This window comes from Rousettus aegyptiacus, unplaced genomic scaffold (assembly GCF_014176215.1).
Source record: "Rousettus aegyptiacus isolate mRouAeg1 unplaced genomic scaffold, mRouAeg1.p scaffold_m13_p_3, whole genome shotgun sequence".
NCBI classification, from domain to species: Eukaryota; Metazoa; Chordata; class Mammalia; order Chiroptera; family Pteropodidae; genus Rousettus; species Rousettus aegyptiacus.
Window position 1 is genome coordinate 143,814,681 of NW_023416306.1, and position 21,256 is coordinate 143,835,936.

Consider the following 21,256-nt stretch of genomic DNA (forward strand, 5'->3'; position numbering starts at 1 on the left):
AGAAATTTTTGCCCTTTAGAATTGTTATTTAACAAGATTGATTGAATTATAGAACGTAATTTGGCTCGGCCATAATTAGTTGAAAACAAATTGGTTGACTATTACTGCTTTCCATGTTCATGTATGTATGTGTGTGTACATATATATACATATGCATGTATACATATACACATAAAATACGGTATTTTATACATTTTTAAACAGGAAAATCAAACTTGGGGCAAATTTAATGACTGTTCAAACATATCTTTTGAATTGAATTATCTTTCCACTGCGAACTTTTTAAATACTTAAAAAATTTTAATGACTTAGATTTGCTATTATGAAATTCTCAGGTTTTTTTATGTAACAAGTATTATGCACTTTAGTTATATCCACTGTTCAGAGAGAATTTCTTACAAGTACATTAAGAAATGAAATGATTAAGGATCTCTGAAACCGTGCTTACATATGAGGGTGGGAACACTATTGGCAGTTCCAAAGTTGAAAATAGAGAATCTATGTGGATTTATATTACCATAATTGGCATTCTTGTAAGTTAAAACTGGTTGAACTCTGGCACAAACCCAAGCAACTACTGGAGTACTAATAATGATAAAAATAATAAAAACAAAATTACCAGCAATACTAATGGCTAACATTTATTGATTGCTTACTATGTGACAGGTATTGTCCTAAGTGCTTTACATATATTTTCTCACTTAATCATCCCATAATTCGGTGATATAGACACAAATGAGTAAACTGAAGAGTAGAGAGTTTAAAATGACTTGTTAGTTTCAAAGCCCTTATTCAATCTCACTCTTGACTCTGACACCAGTGTTAACAATGAGTTTTCAAAATGTTAAATCTAAAAGTTTGTAATTTACAGTTGTTCTTTCCACAATTAAAAAAAAATGGGTAATTATGTTTGGTCTTTTCCTCTTTTCAGGCATTTCTCACAGTACTTTTCAAGAAGACACATCATTCAGCGTTGTAGGCTGGAAACAAAAATAGCACTAAAATCAATCTTTAAACATTATCTTTATGGGCCTACTGACCAGTTCAAAAGAGGTGCTGTATGAATTGATTATCTTATCAGAATTTAATGCTATGTTATATAGACCATTGTTTTTACACACCGATGTAAATGAAATCTACTACCGATATCCATATTAATTAATATACAACCCAAAGCTAGATTGTAACAATACTAACTAAAAAGGCAAAGGTGAGAAATAAAATAATCCAGTGCCAAGTGGAGATATGCAATACTTCTTTACTGAACTCAAAATATTCCTTTTTCATTTAAGAGTTTCACAGTCTTGAAATGTATGCTTTCAAGGCCAAAAAGTATTTAAGTCTTACTCAGTAGCTTGCTCGTTAGCAAACAGGCAATACTGGCCGCCACCACCGCCACCACCGTATCTAATTAACCCGGCTTCAAAGGTCCCCTGCCCAGGTCTAGGTGGGAAGTTGGAGAATCCATCCTCCTTTCCAGTCCATACAGTGAACTCAACTCCAGGTGATAAGTCTCAAACTAAGGTTCATATTCCCTTTTTACGAAACCATCTAAGATTAGTTTGGATTCTTTTGAAACTAACAAGTGAAATAAAAGTCTACCTAAAGCCATTTTTTTCCTGCACTTTCCCTAAAATTCAGGTTTATGCTTTTATTAAGGCCACTTATATCTATTTGTAGATGCTTAATATAATTTCAGATTTTAAGATTTTCTTACTCCTTAACTACTTCCTTTGAGAGGTTTACAGCAAGAGGGGTTTTATATATATATATATATTTTTTTTTTTTGCATTTACTCAGTAACCAAATTTCATCACAGAAAAACAGTGGACAGGAGAGTACCCTTATGTTTGTTCTACGGCAGAGTGCGGTCGGCGACATGGCCCGTGGTTAAGGAACCTGGAAGAAAGACCCCATTGTCACATATTTGAGCAAAGGGACCAAAAGGTTTGATGCCACGACGCGCAACGTCTGCTTTCCTAACTGAGATTCAGTAGAGCTGGAGGCAACCCCGCACAGCTGCCAAAGAGAAAGAGAGCGAGAGACTTCGCAGCACTGAGAGCAGGAAATGTGATACAGGCTTGGGATCCACCAACCGAAATCCCTTCTCAGCAGCGCCTCCCAAAGCCAGCCACTGCCTTCCCTCGCTGAAGGCGCAAGGTCCCCAGACCCAGGTTGGCCGCACCCCAGCTCCTTTCTCTTTCCCCAGCAGCTGCACACAGACAGAGCACGTGAGCGCGACAGTGTGTCCCAGCTGTGCCTCAGCTGACCGCCTCCCGATTGGCTGGGACCGACGTGGGCTGGGGTGGGGACTGGCTGCCTGCGTCGCTCGCCATTGGCTCGCAGGGAACCCGCCTCCCCTCAGGTGAGGCGGGCTCGCGGGAGCGCGCGCCAGGCTCTGCGGGCGGGCGCGTCCCCGACGCTCCTTCCCGCCCCCCGAGCGCGCCCCCGAGCGCGCCTCCGCCCTCGCCCGCCCCCTGCCGCTGCCTCAGCTTCTCAGAGCCCAGAGCCGCCTCGTCTGAGGGGACGCGAGGATCGCCGCCGCCGCTTCGGCCCGTGAGTCGGGCCAGGCCCGGACCAGCAGCCCGAGGGAAGGCTCTTCGGAGCCCGGCCAGGAGGCCTGCGATTGCTGCCCGCTCCTCCTGCCTCTGGTCTCACGAGGGGTTTCCCGCCTTGCACCTCTGGACCAGCCTTTCCTTCTCTCCCCGCGTGTGGAGGGAGCCAGCGCTTAGGCCGGAGCGAGCCTGGGGGCCGCCGGCCGAGAAGGCGTCGCGGGGACCGATTCGCCATGGAGGGCGCCGGCGGCGCGAACGACAAGAAAAAGTAAGGCTGTCCCTTCCGCTGGCCGCGTCCTGCGCCGGCGCCCCTGCCCGCCCGCCGCCCGGGCTCGCGGGCCGGCCTCGGCGTTCCGGGGGCCGCCTTTTTGTTTCTGCCTCTTCTCTCCTCCCCTCTCTTTCCCCCAACCTCGCGGGCCGGGCTCCCCCTCTGCCCACGTCGCCATCTTGTCGTGGGGGGCGGGAGACGCATCGAAAGTGCTTTCAGGGGCCGGGGGCTGGGCCCCGCTCGCTCTCCTTTCCGGGCCTCCGGGGCCTCGCACCGCCCTCCCTACCTGCCTCGAAAAGCCACCTTGCCCTGTGCGACCATGCGGGTGGACTTCCCCGAGCCCGAAAGCCCCGGGAGAGAAATGAGCCGCAGCTCGGTGGCCGCCGTTTGTACCCGAGCTTCCGCTCCTTCTCGCCCCCGTCCCCTCTGTTTCCATTGAAAACTCGGCCCCGGGGCGGACCCTGCGCTCCGGTCCTGGCTCCCCCTGGGGCTCGCGGCCCTGGGTTCCCGACGGGGCCTGGCGTGGTCGGATGCGATCCTGCCCTGCGGTTGACCAACCGCGGCGGGTGTCTCTGCCTTTGTGCTTCAGGGACTTGCCGCGATGGCCTAAAGATGTTAACTTTTTAGTTTGCACGTGCGGGTTTTGTGTTGTTTTGTTTTTATCGCTTTGAAAAACTTGCCTCGTCTGAGAGTCGGAGTAGCAGGAATTTAGAAAAAGAGCAACGTTTTAAAGAGAATATTAGAATTGGATACTTGGGTTTTTATCACCTGTCAAGAGAGCCCAGACGTTACAAATGAATGTACGCCTCATTCATTCTTGAAAATATTTTAGTGAAAATGTAATGGCTAGCTAAATTGAGGCAAACGTTTTTAATTAGATTGGAGGAAAAGTATGTGACCAGAGCAAATGAAATGTAACACTATAAAGGTGCAGAATCTTTAGAACTCTCATTTTCCTGAAATAACGTATATTAAAGGAGAACTTTCAAACTATATCTGAAGTCAATAATCATTTTGCTAGAACTTAATGCGGGTTTTTAGAACACCTCGAAGTTCGAGTCTAAACTGTATATTACAGGGTTAAGAACTGTTGGTTCAACCAGTGGGATTAAGAGTGACCTTCCCTCAGCCCCACACGCACACAATTTGGTCCAGTTTGGTATTTTAACGTTTGAGAAAATCATTTTAAGGAATCGAAGATTTATTTAAGAGTTGTGGTTAGTAGCCAGGCTTTACTGTTAAGTCCTTTCACTCTTCTAGGAGAGATTAACTGCCCTAATCAGTATCAGCAGAAGATAAACTTGTTTATGTTCTTGCTATTTTGTAGGTGCCTTTTTGGTCCTTATTCAGTTGAATGATACATTCTTAATTTGTATGCACCAGAGAAAGCACTTAGAAAATTCAAAAAGTGACTAAACAAGTCTAGACTTACTTCCAAGAGTTGCCAGGAATAAATTGCAATTAATTTTGTGGAAGTGATTACAATGCTTTTGATGAAATGTGGTTGCTATGTTGTAAACCTAAGGCAGATTACCTCTGTGTAGTGCCAATTTTGTCCTTATTATATGTTGAATCATACTTAATACTGTGCATCAAGTTATGCACCAATCACTTCCTTTTTATATGCAATATTGTATTCATTTCTCCTTTACAATTCATGAGTTGAGAGTATCATAAGCAGCATTAATAATGAATTAGCTACTATGCATCACCCCCAATTCTAAACCAGTTCTTAGATTTTCCTCCATCCTATCTAAAAAAAATTTCTCATTTGAAAATTTAGCAGATTTGGATCAGATGGAATCCTATTTCTTAATAAAGAGGTTCTTCATACTGAAAGTTAAGCACTTACCAAATGGTGACCACTCAACAATTTTAGGTGCTTGTTTGTTAAAGGTGTCACGGTTTTGTCCTTTACTAATATTTTAAAACTTTTTGAAAAGAGAACAGAGATTGAAGGGCAGGGGTTTTCTCCTTAGTTTTTTCCATCTCAAATGAGCCTTCAGAGTTCAGGTACTGGAGACAAATTTGTCTTTTTAAAAGGTCTAGGAAGCTCATAGCTGAAGTATTGGAATAAATCAGAACAGGATGGGAATGGTTATAATAGATTTAACATAGGGCCTTTGATGTTGATTCCTTAGGTGTAGGGAGTAGGGCTGGCTTTATTTAATAGCACATTGATACAGATTTTTAGATTTCAGAGGAATGTCAAGAGCTTGGTTCATCAGTTAGTTTCAGGTTTCAGCACAGCCTCTCAGAGTTATCCAAACCAAATAGTTACTGGATCATTAAAGTAAAATCTCTGAGAATGAACACTTCTTAACTTAGGTCATTAAAAGTCAGAAAGCTCTCTCATTTATTAGTAACTTTTTTTGTTTTACTTTGATTTTCCACTTGTTTAAAGAACAGCATGTCTTGTAGTTAAGAGCATAGGATTTTGAGCCATACACCTCTGAATCGAGTCCAGCCTTTTCACTTTGTTAGCTTTGTGAACGTGGGCAAATTACTGAATGCTTCTGAGCCTGTGTATTTTTTTTTGAAATGATGGTAATAATAGCAGCCATCTTAGCTATTATTGTGAAGATTAAATGAGATAGTGCCCAGTGCCTGGTTTAGGAGTCTTGGTAACACTGTGTACCAAGGGATTACCTGTTAAAGTTCTATTTTAAACTTCTACACACTGAAAAACTTTTTGTAAGTCCTTCCAAATATTTCTTTGTTTTAGTTCCTCTTCTCCCCACCTCATACATCTTTTCTATACCTCCTAAAAATGAAAAGACTAACATTTGATCCAGGCTTTTATTAAAAGGAGTTCTTTCTGGTTAAAACAGTACATCTCTGGGTTATGTTGGCATCTTAGCATCAATTATTCTTGAGCATCTAATTCACTATCTGTCTACTCTAGGCCATTTTCTTCACAATTCCTTACTCCTTTGTTTCCTCTCCAAATAGGTTACTTTGAATTTACTCAGCAAGATATGTGCAAGGCACTGCAGTCTTAGGACTGGCAGTAACTTAAAAACTTTTTTTCTTGGCACCACAGTTTAGACCATTGTATAAATACTAATCGTTGTTAAACATAATGAGTTGATAAAGTATTTCCAGTAAAGTATATGAACCTGCATGGTAAAAAACAAAACTGTCCTTTGCTTATGAACTTCTCCAGAGTTAAGACCCCTGGCTTCCATCTCTAGGAAAGACTTCAAACCTGTATTGTTAGTCTAATTTTTTGTGGCTCAATTTGCATGAAATCTATATTAGTGCACTTTTCCACATGTATGTGTTTATTGAATAATCATATTGTTTTAAATTGATAAAATGTGGTAGTTCAATCCTGTGGTCCACAGTAAATTACAGCATTTTGTGCAATTTGGATAATATCCAATCTTTCTCTATGTTGACTTTCATCGTCTTTGCAACTCTAATGGTGTTTAGGTGCAAGGTTAAGATTTTGTGGTTACATTTTATCATTGTAAGAATGATGTGTAGGAAGCCAAGAGTGTTAGTCTCTACCGATTTTTTCTTTTTTCTGAAGAGCTTGTAATAATTTATTGCATTTAGTGGTGGAAGTAAAAGCTGTTGTGCATGGATGTTAAAGATTTGAGTTAGACTACTGTGCTTATTCAAATAGAATTTTTAAAGATTTAGGTACTTAAAAAGATATCTAAGATTGTTAACATGTCTGTTTCTCAACTAATCTAAAGTAAATGTGTTAGATTTAGTTTTCTATTAAGTTGATTTTAACTTACAAAAAGAACATTGTCTTTTTCCTTTTTTCTTTTCTTTTTTTTTTTTTTTACATTGGGACTAAATGACCAGTTGATGGCTTTTACCCAGCCTTCTGCTACTTGTGTGTGTGTGTTGTATATGTTTTCTGCTTAACTAGACAAGTAGAAAAAGAATTTGAAACTAAGCGAAGCCAATCTTGTTGCTCCATATTTTTGGTAAAAATGCGATGAGAATTTTTAAATTAGCTCTGTCTTGGAATTTTAAAAATAAGTGTATTCCTCTCTGTCTTTTGAAGCATGAAGAATTAACTATTTTGTATGTTTATTAAATTTATATTAAAATTAGTTTTTTGCAATTTAATCAACCCATATCTACTTGCCAGACATGATCTTTTTAGAAAAATAGTATATAAAATCTAAATTTAATTGTGGTTCAAAAAACCACAAAGTTTCCCACCTTAACCATTGCTAAGTGTAACAGTTCAATAGTGTTAAGTATATTCATACTGATATGTAACCAGGCTCCAGAACTTTTTCATCTTGTAAAACAAACTCTCTAACTATTAAACAGCTACTCTCGATTTCTCCTTCTTCCTTGCCCCTGGCAACCATTATTCTGCTTTCTGTTCCCATGAATTTGACTACTGAATATCTCCTATAAGTGGATCATATAGTTTTTGTGTTTTTGTAACTGGTTTATTTCACTTAGCATAATGTCCCCAGAGTTCACCTATGCTGTAGCATGTGTGGGAATTTCCTTCCTTTTTTAAGACTGAATAATACTGATCATATACCACATTTTGTTTATCCATCTTTCCATGGACACCTGTTGGCTATTGTGAACAGTGCTAATATGAATATTAGTTTGCACAGATCTCTTCAAGATTAGATTTCAGTTATTTTGGATATATCCCTAGAAGTGGGATTGCTGGATCACATGGTAACTATTTTTAATTTTTAAGGAACCGCCATAGTTTTACTTAGTGGCTACACTGTTCTACATTTTCACCAACAGTATACAAGGGTTCCTATTTTTCCACTTCCTCCTCAACATTTGTTATTTTCTGGGAGTTTTTGATAATAGTCATCCTAATGGATGTTGAAGTGATTGTGGTTTTAAGGGTTTGTTTGTGGACAATTAACCAAGTTAAAGCTAATGACAGTTGCCTGTGGAAGCTTTATCAGAAGTAAGTTAAACACCTCTAAAATAAGAATTAAGTTTTCCCAGTGACTGAGAAAGATTTGGTTTGCCTGTACTTTTTTAGAAAAAAAATATATTCATTGTTTAAAATGTTCTTTTCCTATTCTGTTGTCAATAAAGTCATTTAACTAGTAACTTTGTTTTAAAAGATTTAAAACAATGATTGAAATGACTTATTTTTATAAGAAAACTATCCCCAAGATATTACCTTTTAGTTGTTTTGGTAATCTCAACTGTCACTTATGGGTGTGTCTTCATTTAAAAATTTCACTTGGTTATAATTACTAAATATAAAAATTATTTCAAAGTATGATTTCCAAAATGTATTGTTTTATAAATGGCACAAAACTCTAGTGATGGAACAACTTACTGCAGTTCTTCTCCCAATTGTTTTGAAAGTCACAATTGATTTCAACAAATTAAAACTTAACTAGTTAATCTTACAATTTTCACTCATTAGTGACAATTCCCTGTGCTTCTCCCTTTTCCTAATAGTTCATGAGAATTTGATTTTTCAACCAAAAAATGCTGTGGTAAAAATAAACACAAGGTTTAAAAGCAGAAAGTTTAAGACTTTAAGAATTAGGATATAGCTCTCTTCGTTTAGATCTTTTCTTATAAATTTAGATGTTAAGGAAATTTCTTTAAAGCGACCCCCCCTTCCCATGTTTCAATGGGCAAGATCACAAATAGATTGAATTTGAAACTTGTGATATAAAAGAGAATACTGAGATACAGTAAGCTCTTAATAAGTATTTGAACAAACAAACGAAGCAATGAAAGCATAATTGAATGAACAAAGAGAATGCAGAAAAAGATTTTAAGATTTTCAAAAAGATTTTGGAAGTCATTGTCTCCTCTTCCCTTGTCCCATTTTCATAGGAATTTTTCTTATGCTTGGGAATCCCTTGAGCTATGTTAGAACTTTCTTGAATCTTGAATTTTAATTTTTTGTCATTTAAAAAATATTTATAGTATTTATTAGAATCAGGCTAGTAAACATATTTTGCTAATAAATACTGCTGTGTACTATGCCTTGAAAGTAACTCAGTACCCTACTTTAAGGTATATTAAAAATTAATGCCTGCCGATTCTATGCAGAACACTGAAAAAAAAATTTAATAGAAAAGGTATACATGTATGACTGCAGAACATTGGCTAGGTAGGTAAATGTGTGGAAAGTATCTTTACCTTTGTTTAATTTTTAACAAACATTTCTTAAGTCTACTTTAAACTTGCAGAAAATTTGAGTTGGTTTATACTCTCTAGCAATTAAAGTTTGTTTTAAGTTTGAGACACTGGGAATTTTTTTAAGTGTATTAAGATTCTTTTTGTAGGAAGTGATGCAACACAGCTGAAAGTAATTTAAGGGGAACTAAGGCAACTGTTGGCTCATACAATCTAGCTTTGGTTTAAGGGGCAATTAGATCCAGTCTCAAGTGATGTCCGTCCTCAGAGTGTAATATTACTTGGTTTATATACCTTTGCTCTATTTGCGTGTTGGTTTCATTCTGCCACTAACAGGCTATCTATATGGTATGAAAGATGGCCACTAGCATTACCATGCCTGCATTTGTACAGTTTGTGATTTTTTTAAAAATCAAAAGAAACTTCATCTTTTATAGCATCCATATACCAGTTTCCTGGATGAATGCCATATTACCCTTCTTGGACTGTTCATTTTTAACCGTGTCAGTAAGGTTCCCTGATTATGAGTCAAATGTCTTATTGTAGCTTGTTTGATTGTCTTGATGTAGATTATCTCCTTATACTCTTTATCAATGCTGGTATTGTAATGAATAGGCTATAGGTTTTTGTTGCACATCACCTGAATCTATATTCTACAGAATTTTCTACCAAACCTAGTCATTCCATAACTGTTTTGCTGTGCCTTTTGGGAAGCTGGGAGTCTCTTCTATTGTGGATTGGGGTTTTTATTTCTTTTCCTTCAGTAAGAGGTAATAACTAATGGTTAAGAGCTTAGGCTTTAGAGATCGGCTGTTTACCTTACCTATGTAAATCTTCACAGGTTGCTTTACCTCTATCTAGGTCTCACTTTCCCCATCTGTAAATTAGGAGGATAAGATAATTGCCTTATGAAGATTGTTGTGAGGAGAAAAAAGATGTTAACCCATGCAAAACACTCAGAACAATTCTTGCCACAAAGGGCGTAATGAACTAGAAGCTACTATTATATTAATATTATTATAATATGTTTTTAAGTTGTTTTCAGAAGTTTCACTCTCTTGAAGTGTCAAAATATTTTTTAGAATCATTCAAGCCTTCTTTGGGACAGTCTGACAAAGGCTATTGATGTCCTTTGGTCCAAACTATCAGTGAACTTATTAGAGCAGTAGAATAGTACTGCTTTTCTTCTACATTGGTTTTTTTCTCCATGAATATCTGGACTTTGCAAGTTAAATGAAGATTTTTATTTGTACAACATGTTATTCTAAGATAATTTTCCATATTGATAATAGTAAAGGAAGAAGTATATTTTCAGCGGTATTTATTTGGCCTTTAGAGGGTGGGAAATTAAGAAAGCCTACTTTTTCATGCTCTTGGTATCAAGAATTCAACCAGTCTTTTAACCTGTTGGCAGAGGACTGTTGGAAATTGCCTGCCTTTGCACATAACATAGCTAAAATATTTCAAAAGGGCTACATGTCAAGCAAGTAGTCAAAGCCTTCTCTGTGAATGGAGGAGGGGATATTTTCTTGGATAATGCAAACAAGTTGATTTGTCTCAGTGGTTCAAAAAATTTTTTTCAACCCTAGACCACTGCTGTAGCACTTAACCACTCTGGCTTATAACAGATTGTTGTGCATTCATTTATTCAACAGATATCTCTGTGTCTAATTTATCAAGCAAAACATTGTTGATGGTTCAGGCTGCAATTGAATATTCAGTTTTTGGTGTTAACTGATTGACCTATAACATATTCCATTTTTTTGTTTGTTTGTTTTTCATTACAGGGTGATGTCAGGTTTGAGGTTCTTGCAAAGTTTTGAGTTTAGGATTTAAGTTTTGTTACTTTAAACTGTCACAAGAGCTTCTTCTTTAGTTATGTTTACTAATTTGGCCAGTCTGCTTTGAGAATTTTCTTAGATAGACAAAAAACACTCTCACAAGACAGTCTATTCATTTTTGGCAACTTTAAATGTTAGAAAGTTCTTTAGTCCAGTATTTCTCAAGTCTGACTAACGTTTTAGTCTCTGAGAGCAAAGTAATCTCTATGATCCTTTGAGATGTACCCATTGACCTCAGGGTAAGTATACCACATTAAAAATGTAATCCTGTTGTTTTTAGTGATCATTTGGTACCAATTTGATCATAAGTAAATGCAACCTCAAAGGCTTATAACAAAAGCATAGACCTATTTAGAGATAATTTAGGTGATCCAGAATATGCTTTTTATCTTTTCTTACATGGGCAACAAAATGAGAACACAATTTCAAAATTCTCAGAGTTTACCTTCAACACAGTAGAGCTTTTCCTTTGTTATCATTTCCAGAATCTTTATCATGGCCAGGATTTAGAACTAAATAGGGAAAACCTTCAGGGTATGATTTCTTTATTCTGATACATATGATTTTCTATTATATAAATATTATAACATATGTCTTCTGTATATTTAAGTAAATATATAAGGACAGGTCTTCTGAATACATGCAGACACACACCCACAAAGTTTAAGGTCACTGACCTCTTAAGTTCCACTCTGTTCTGTTACTATCAGAAAGCATATACTAAGGGAAATAGAAAAGCGTGTACCAGCTGAGTGGGAGGGAGATAATGGAAAGGGAGCAGAGCGGTACGGTAGGTGATATGATTTAAGGAAAGTCATTAACACAGCTCTTACTCAGCTACAGTGATTCTCAACCTTTTGATGTATATGACATTCATAAAAAGATTAAAAGGTGATTTTTTAAAAAAATCGTTTCAGAAAATTGAAAATAACCATTCACAGTTACCATATTTTTCATTAGGTCCTCTTTGAAGCCTAATCATGATCTTATATTTTTGAAGCAAATTTACAGGATTTTATTAAGCACACACTTTATTACCGGCTTGTCCTTGAATTGTACCTCTAGTTTCTTATTCCCAGCAATTGTACCTTGCTTTACATAGTATTGCCCAACCCATTCACTTCAGTGTTCTGTCTGACAAACGCAGTTATCAGAGCATGCATTTGTAGTTAAAGCTAAAAGTAAATTTTTCTCATTCAAAATTTGCTGGCTAACCTGTGAAAACTATAAAACCTGCTAATGGTTCTCAAACTTGTGTAGCTTAAGAATCATCTGGGTGTTTAGTTAATGTAAAGATTCCCAGGTACTCACCTCTAGAGATTCTGATTTGGCAATTTTTGGATGGAACTCAGGAGTCTAAATTTTACAGGCAACCATAGATGAAACACAAACCCTGAACAGCTAAGAGTGCTCATCAGAATCATCTGTGAAATTGTTTTTTCCAAGCTTACAATTTGAATTTCCAGGGTTGGGATCTAGGCATGAATATGAGGCCGGGCAGTTCTGTTGGTGATTTGTGATGTTTACCACAGGTCAACCATTGACTAATCTAGTCTAAATCCTAGGTGTATTTTATAGTTACTGAGTTCTAAATATGTAGCAATGTAAATAAATGTCTTAGAGGTCGAATATGTTTCCTGTATTTGTAGAGCATTTGGGCAAATTTTTAAAGAGAAAATATTTAAAAAACCATTTTTTGAGTGTTGATGAACAATCTTTGGGCATTTTCAAAGGACACATTTTCTTAGAGAAGAGGGGCTCATCTTTAGTCTATTGTCCTTAATAGTACCTGCTAATTGTTAGAAATGCAAATTCTTCAGTACCACCAGCCCTCCTGAATCAGAAACTCTGCAGTTAAAGCCCAGTAATTCTGTGCTTTAAGAGTCATTCCAGGTTATTGTGATTGCATCTTTCTGGTTTGATCTGTGCATTTAGAAATTATGCGTATGTGTGTACATACATACATAGTGATATATGTACACATGCATTACACACATACATAAATGGATTCATACTTAAATTTTATTGTATAACCTGCTCTTTTCATATAATACTATTTTGTAACATCTATAAGCACAGTTTAATTTTTGTAGATTTTACCTTGTCTCTTAAAATTTTATGTTATCTGGTTTTATGGAAAAATTATTCCTACAACTAATGTTTTGTCAAGGATTGAACCTGGTAACTACTGTTGAATAAAGATGCTCCACGAGGGCAGGAACTTGGTCTGTTTTGTTTATTGCACTGTACCCCCACACCGAGAACAGTCTCGGCTCATAGGAGATGATGATTAAATATTTATTGAATAAATGAATTACATTCTCTAACATGAGTATACATACTAAAGTCTCATTTTTAAGTTAATTGATGATGATTAGAACTCAGAAGACATTTTTCTGGAGAAAGCAATTACAAATAATAGACAGCTATCCTGAAAATATAATTTATATTTAATTTTAAATGTCAGTTTTTTGCTGTTTTTCCATTAATTAGTGATTTAAAAAAAAAACTGAAGTATTCTTGTTTTGCAGCAATTATCAAATAGTAAATATAACAACAATCAATAACAAGAATACTCCTGATAATAAATATGAAATATTTATCTAAGAGTAACACCCCTCTTCTCTTGCAAGATCGCTAATTCTCCTTGATATTGGTGCTATTATACAATGCTTGGTGAATTTTTTTTTTTTTAATTGATAGCTTTTTTTCCCACTCTAACATCAAGTATGTTACTTATATTTGAAAATGCTTACCCAAATAATCACAATGAATCCAAATAGTATGCCCTCTTCATAGTACTGACATTGTTATGCTGTTTTATTGTGATTGTAATCTATAGGATCAAAGGAGCACTGATGAAGCACAAATTCAGGGATCCCATAAAGAATGTTGAAAGGACAGTCAACCTTCCATGGGCTGAAGTCAAGGTCAAATAGCAGATCTGGGCCTAAAACTAAAGCCAAGTAGAACTTTGCACATCATTATTAAGAATACTCAGGAAAATGAATGAGGGAGTGTCCTGCCTCCAGGAAGCTTTAAGTACTATAGAGAAGATAAAATATAGCAAAATAACAGTTTCGGAAGACAGAACAGAGACAAAGTGATGGTAGAGTTTGAAGTTCTTGGAAGTTCCTCACATCAACTTCCCAAGTCACATATTTAGAAGGGTAGGTACCCCAGGCAGAGAGAATAGGATAAGTGAGCCAGAGGGAATGAAATATTATGCTTTTGATTAACTGCATGTAGCTGAAGAATTGGGAAATGAAGATGAGATGAGCAGGGAACTAGGTAATGGTAGCTTTCCTTTGAAAATAATTATATTTTGTCCTGTGGACATTTGATGGGGTTATAAGGAAGACATAATATCAGATTTCTTATTCCGGAAGGATCATTGTGTTAATAATTTGAAGGAAAAATTAAAGAGAAGTAAGGGAAGGACTAGTACAGTCTATGCATCCCAAATCTCACTATGTATTATATGCATGTTGGGCACTTTTAAAAGCCCGTATTTGGGGGCCGTGCTTCAGATCTACTGAATCAAAATTTACAAAGGGGGAGCCCAGAAGTTTGAATTGTTGAATGACCCCAAGTAATGATGGTGCAGCTAGACTGGCATTTGGGAATATAGCTCTAGATAACTATTTCAGTAGACTAAATGGGAGGCCATCTAAGCTCCATGAGAGCTGTTTGGCTTATCAATAGTATCCTAGTACCTAGCACAGTCCGTGGTACTCGATAGATGCTCAATAAATATTTCCCAAACAAATATTTCTTGAATGAAGGAAGTTATTCTGAGATTCAGGAAGGCCACTTCCCAATTTGTATTTTGTTTCTCTCTAGAGTTGTTATGATCATTAAGCTAATACGCGAAAGCACTTAACATAGTGCCTGGCACATAGTAAGTATTCAATAAATGCCAGAAGGAGAAAATTCTCTTCGTCTTTTCTCTCATGGTACTTTGTATGAGTAGGTATGTTGGCAGTTGGCTTATGCCTAACCAGATCTCCTGAATGTTAATATGCAGATTGCTTTTACTTTGGGGATCCAGATGTTGACCAAATAAAACAACAATGATAGCTACGATGTTGAAATAGTTTGTCTGCACAAATTAAAAATAAAGTAGTGGGAGTATATGAGATAGAGTGAATTAATGTGCTCTGGTTCCCTCCTCTTTGTGGTTAGCACTACCCATTAAAGGTTGCCTTGCTTTGAAGAACTGGTGGACAGTGGAGCAAACAGAGAGCATTGCCACTGTAAGTGCCTTTCAATTAGGATTTTGGATTTACTGGCAGACTCCAGGTAGGAGCCTGGCCATGAGTCCCTCCAAATAGTTTAGGGGAAAGTCATAAATTTAAAGTCAACCCCTATACCTCTCCTCGATGTCTTCAGAGATGTAAAGTAAACACATTGTGAACTTTATAATAATGTTCTGGACTTATGAATACTTATCTTGGTAATTAGAATGAGTTTCTAAGAGGCAGCATAGCCTATTTTTAATAGCATTGTTTGTAGAGCCAGACCACATGAGTTTTTGAATACAGGCTCTGCCATTTATTAACTGTGTAATCTTGGGTAAGCTATGTAACCAGGTTCCTTATCTGTAACATGATCATGATAATAAAGATTAAATAAAGTTAATGGATGAAAACGTTTAGAATACCACTGTGTACATACTAAGCACCATGTTTGGAGTTAAGCTGCAGGCCAAAATACCAACTAAGGAACATGATAATGTCCTTGGAATTTCCTCTGGCCTGAAACTTTAAGGAGTGCAGGGCAGTTAAAGCAGTGAGATAGAATTTTCACCTACCAGCTTGGCAAAAATTAAAAAGATATAAAAGATCTATAATATATATTTCCGCACAGTGTATAGGGAACTGTATATACACATTCATGGATTGGCAGAGACAAAAATGGATAGAGACCTTTTTGGAAAGGAAAATGTAAATGTCACATCCTTTAGATCATGGAATTTCACTTCACAATGTCTATCCTGTAGAAATACTGATGCAAGAGATGCAAACCAACAGCTTGTGCTTTTCATAGGCCAGAAAGAGTTTTATATTTACCAAGTAACAGAGTCGAGAGATTTTTTTAAATTTATATATTAAATTTTATCAGAAGTCTGATTATCTGTTAACATTTTGAATGATTATGATCTAACTTCAATTCTTAAAACCATGTATATTTACAGTCAAGAACGCTAATAGGCTTTTCTTGTGCAATTAGTAGACAACACAGATGACTTAAAGTAACTGCACTTATTTGTATTCTTCTTAATTTAAAGAATGACAGGCATTCTTTATAAAATGGCTATAGCTTATTCATGAACTTTGTATACCAGACGCTTAATAAGACAGTGGCTCTAAATTATCTTCCTAAATACATTTCCTATATAAAATTTCAAGATATAGTTGTTAGCCTCTTGTCTAGTACTATGTGGTAAATAAAATAATGTGTGAAAACTATAGTACAACAAATATCGAGCTACTTTACTAGTTTACTCAAACATTAATTCTAGAACAGTCACGGAACTGGATAAGCAAACTATTCCAAAGATGGAATTTTTACTGTACTCTTAATTGATTTCCAGTATGACTGGCAGTCTATGAAATAGCACCTTGTGAAGATAGATAGGAAGCAAAACTTTAATTGATTTAATAAAACAGCATAGATGGAATTGATAATTTTGAATAACCTAGTGACCTTATTCGCATGCTGAAAATCTGCCAGTTTCCTTCTGTTCTACAAACCTTTTATTGTGCATTCTAAGTAGTAAGTAAATAAGTAGTACAGGATTCATCTCTGCGGTGCCTAGACCACATGGTCAAACAGAAGTAATTCTTGGTCAATACCGAATTCTGTTGGGTATGAACTTACAAAAAAAGCTTTCCTATCAATAGACAAGAAGCTGGGCAGCTCAGATGCTGAAACTGATAAGAATTCTGGAAGCTTTAGCTTTAAGCTTAGAAATGTTTTAAGAGTTCCCTGAGTCATATGTGAAGAATATTGGATAAGTTTCATTAAATTTTTATTACAGGTCTCCTAATTGCTTTATGTCTTGATTATGTGAGGACATATACTGATTTTCATCACTTTCACTTAGGGTTGTCAACTCTTAAAATATCTTACTCGTTTTATTGAGGCTTATTTTTCTTCCAAAATTCTGGCTCATGCTCAGATTCTTATTCCTACAGTCTTCAATAGCTTAAATATATTTTCCTTTAAATTTTTATACAAGCTCACATTTCTAATGGATTTGTCTTATAAATTTAGTTGCCACGTCTTGGACAGTCATTATCTTTAAAGTTCTGGACAGTACAAGTTATTTCTAAAGGTGTGGAGATAAGCTATCACCGTGGTTAGCTTGAGCTGATACCCTTTATCATATAGGTAACAAAAGGATTTAAATTTTTCACCAAGTGTTTGGGTAGTCATTTGTTGGAAGCATAAATTTGGTTGAGTAATTAAGAGAAACAGAGATAGTAAGTCTGATGAAAGCTGCTGATAAAATTGTGACCACCTGGACTAATGGTGGCATTTGAACTAATTAATATTGAGGTTTGTCATGATATCATTGATCATCGCTCTTTTTGATGGTTTACTTGAACTAGATAGGAATGTTTCCCGTTGCCATCACCTCCTCTCACTTGGCAATTTAACAGGGAAAAGAAGTGAAGGAAACTAGTATCCAAGATGCTAGGGCCAATGAGAACATACTGGCGTTCTCCTTCCACCTTCAGAAACTCCAGTATATGTATAAAATAGATTTTTGAAAACCTTTATTGTATATTTTATTTTTAAGTTCAAATTTAAAACAAAGTCAATGAGAACAATGAAGCAGTTTAATCTAATGCACATTAAAAAATGAAGTTTCAGACTGTTGATATTGTTGCATTTCCATGGTAGCCTCAGCTTCTCATTTGTTTTCATGTGTTTTTAATTGTACAGCATTGAGAAGATCCTGATTCATACAGATAAGTTACAAGTAGTAATAGTTTTAATAACTCACTTTAAATCTAAATATGCCCAAGTTAAATTGATCTAGATGTTTGAATTGAAAATTTTGTATCAAAGTTCCCTTACAAGAGCAAATATTGATATTCCTTATAAAAGTCAGATAAGCACACAAACTTGAGTAAGTGCTAAAATCTATATTATCACTATTGCCATAGTACAGTTATATTAGGTACTTGTTATTAACACAACGTAACAGGAGCATGTGCTGAGAACCCAAGCCTGTTTTTTGAGAATGTTGGCACCACTCTGCAAATCATCTGGAGGAAGGAAAGATTTGAGATGGAAACAGTTGTGTACTTCATTCATAGGATGTAAGAAGGATCAAGTGCTAGAAATAGTGCTAGCAGAGTCCTTCGCATACTGCTAAATGCTCAATAACTGGTATTGGCTATTTTCAACATTTAATAAAGAACTGACTTAACAGGATTAAGTTGAGGGTCATAGGCGAGCAGCCGAGTATCTGAAGTAGAAGCAGCATTCTCCTTTAAGACAAAACTTGTGGGAGAGCAGACTTTGGCTTAAAAACAAACACCTGGGTTCAAATACCATCCACTGCATAATGGCCATTTTTAACCTACTAAATCTCTGTTTCTCATCTGTAAAACGGGTAATATTTAACCTATTTTATAGGTTGTTATGAGAGAACCAAGCACTTAGTAGTAGGGTAGCATTTGGCACATAGTAGGTTTTAATAAATATTAAAGAAGAAGCTAAGGACAGAACCAGGTTTAGCCTTGTTTACCTTCAGCTGGATCAGGAGGAATATTTGTTGCTATGCAGCTAAGTAAACGAAGACAGCTCTGCTTAGCATGACTTGATGAAAATCTTTCTGACTTTATTCTTAGAAGAGATCCCTAAAGATGTATCATTGTATTGACACCTTATTAATCTTTGTTAAACTATTCCTTTAAATTCATAATATTGTGCCACGTCTTTGTTTTTCTTCCATACCCCACATTTATTTGGTATCTGTCGTAATAGTGATAAGAGGTTTCTAAGGGAGCAAGCAACCTGAAAACAGTAGCTTATTATAGCTGCTAATATAAATTTCTATGGCTTATAGTCAGTATTGTCTATGTGGCAAGGTGGATGGTGGGAGGAAAGTACTGGAGTCAAACGAAACAAGTCAAAAGTCAGTTTGTAGCTATTGCTATTCTTCTACCTGCTTAAAAACACCTGTTTTCAAGTTACTGTGTACAGCTTCCATTTCTCTAGATTTAATCATGATTTCTCTATGTTGAGACTACTTTGAACCTGTGAAGGGGCAGCCTTAGATATAGAGGCTACTTTTCAGATTTTGGGTAAAACAAAACATTGTCTCCAATTTGACATGCCAGGGAGGAAACATCTACTTCAGACAAGTTTAAAGCTTCATCTTATATAGCTGTCTTTAATAAAAATACATTTATGTAGTAGACAAATCTCTACAAAATATAATTACATGACATCTTCTAATTCGTAATTGATAGGCAGAATGTAAAATTAGTTTTATTCAAAGTCAAACTAACATATATAAATTTTCTGTCTCTTTTCTCTCCTCCCCTCCTCCTCTTTTTTTTTTTTTTTTTGTTAAATAGGATAAGTTCTGAACGTCGAAAAGAAAAGTCTAGAGATGCAGCTAGATCTCGGCGAAGTAAAGAATCTGAAGTTTTTTATGAGCTTGCTCATCAGTTGCCACTTCCCCATAATGTGAGTTCGCATCTTGATAAGGCTTCTGTTATGAGGCTTACCATCAGCTATTTGCGTGTGAGGAAACTTCTGGATGCTGGTGAGTTGTTTTACAAGGGCATAATAGGCCTAAAAAATTAGAAATTAGAAGTAATTAGAAATATTTAGAGGAAGGTCATACTGTCACTTCTTCCTTAATATATGATGGACATTTTATTACCTGCTTTTAAAGCTTCAGTAAGGAATATAAATATTGGCCTTTTCCTCCTCTTCCTCTCTTGCTCTACCTAGCTACCTGTCTTTTAATAACATGACCCTTCTTTCTCTTTTCAGTGGTTTGCCTTGCTACATTACTAAAGCAGCTGGCAAATCTAATTTTAGTCTTTATGACCTCTGGCTTTGACTGTTGTATGTTTAAAGGAAAGTGGCGGAAAAAAATTAAATCTACAGAAAAAATATGTCGTGTATATTAAATAAACTATATGGGAAAACTTTATAAAAACAAGTATTATCATTTAAGTATAACTTTTTAACTATCATTCTCTTTTTGTGCCCTTTTTAGGTGATTTGGATATTGAAGATGAAATGAAGGCACAGATGAATTGCTTCTATTTGAAAGCCCTGGATGGTTTTGTTATGGTTCTCACAGATGATGGTGACATGATTTACATTTCTGATAATGTGAACAAATACATGGGATTAACTCAGGTAAAATACCCATGTAGTAAGAATCCTTCTGTGTGTTTTTATGATTTTATGATATAGATCTAATTCTTTAAAATATGTTTACAGTTTGAACTAACTGGACACAGTGTGTTTGATTTTACTCATCCATGTGACCATGAAGAAATGAGAGAAATGCTTACGCACAGAAATGGTGAGAGAAGAAAAGTCTGTTGTTTCATTTAATGTGACTGGTGGTTTTACTTAATCAGATTCTGTTGCTAATTTTTAAATGTTGCTATTCTAATTGAAAGCAAATGTCATTTCATGTTTAATAAAATGTTACTTTAGGCTTTGTTAAATCCATATTATTAGGAATTTCATTAAAATAGATTTAAAAAATTTTAAAGCTCACCTAATTTCATAAATATATAGATAAAGAAACAGATAAAATAAAATGAAAAAATAAATAAATAAAAATCAGGACCAAAGAAGTTATAAATTAAAATAAAACTTTAAGGCTAAGAGAAGTCACATAATACAAATGTCAGGTAATAGGAGTTAGACAGTTATTTAAGTTGGGGTGCCAGTTTGGGTTCAGGCTTTCTATAAGGCCCCCAAAAAAGAAAAGAAAAAGTTCACCAGATTTAAAGGGCATAATAATTATTTAGTTGACCTCTCAGGATGTTCCCAACAATTTAAGAGTATGTAGTTAGATTACAAGCATTATATTATGGGTGCCCCCACGGCAGCAACAACAAAAAAGACCTGCAAGTCTTTTCGTACACATGGCCTCTTAAATACAGTATACTGATCATAATTTAAACTTTCTTTAATGACTGAAAGTTACCACAATGAAAATTTGAATAGTTTTTTCATGGTTTCTTTTCCATCTCATCTCATTTATAATAATAAACCTCTGTTGAGAGATAACTTTGTCTCAGGACATGATTCTCTGCATTCATGTGATTTAACCTACTTTATTCCTCACAATAACCATGTGATGTGGATGTTATCATTTTTTGTACTGCGGAAACTGAGGCACAGAGTTACTAAGTAGCTTGCCCAGGATTACTGGGTTAGTAACTGGCAGAGCATGGGTTAAATTTGTGTCGACTGGA

The 21,256-nt window shown here is 36.1% G+C and overlaps 1 protein-coding gene across 1 annotated transcript in view; it reads left to right on the forward strand.

The window, feature by feature from the left end:
* Positions 1-2,490: 2,490 nt before the first annotated feature.
* HIF1A (hypoxia inducible factor 1 subunit alpha) overlaps positions 2,491-21,256 on the forward strand; it is a 35,797-nt gene continuing 17,031 nt past the window's right edge. The window contains exons 1-4 of the mRNA XM_036238972.1: positions 2,491-2,823; positions 19,382-19,572; positions 20,035-20,180; positions 20,265-20,349. Of these exons, the coding sequence (XP_036094865.1) occupies positions 2,789-2,823; positions 19,382-19,572; positions 20,035-20,180; positions 20,265-20,349 (457 nt within the window). The 5' untranslated portion in view covers positions 2,491-2,788. The remainder of the gene's footprint in view (positions 2,824-19,381; positions 19,573-20,034; positions 20,181-20,264; positions 20,350-21,256) is intronic.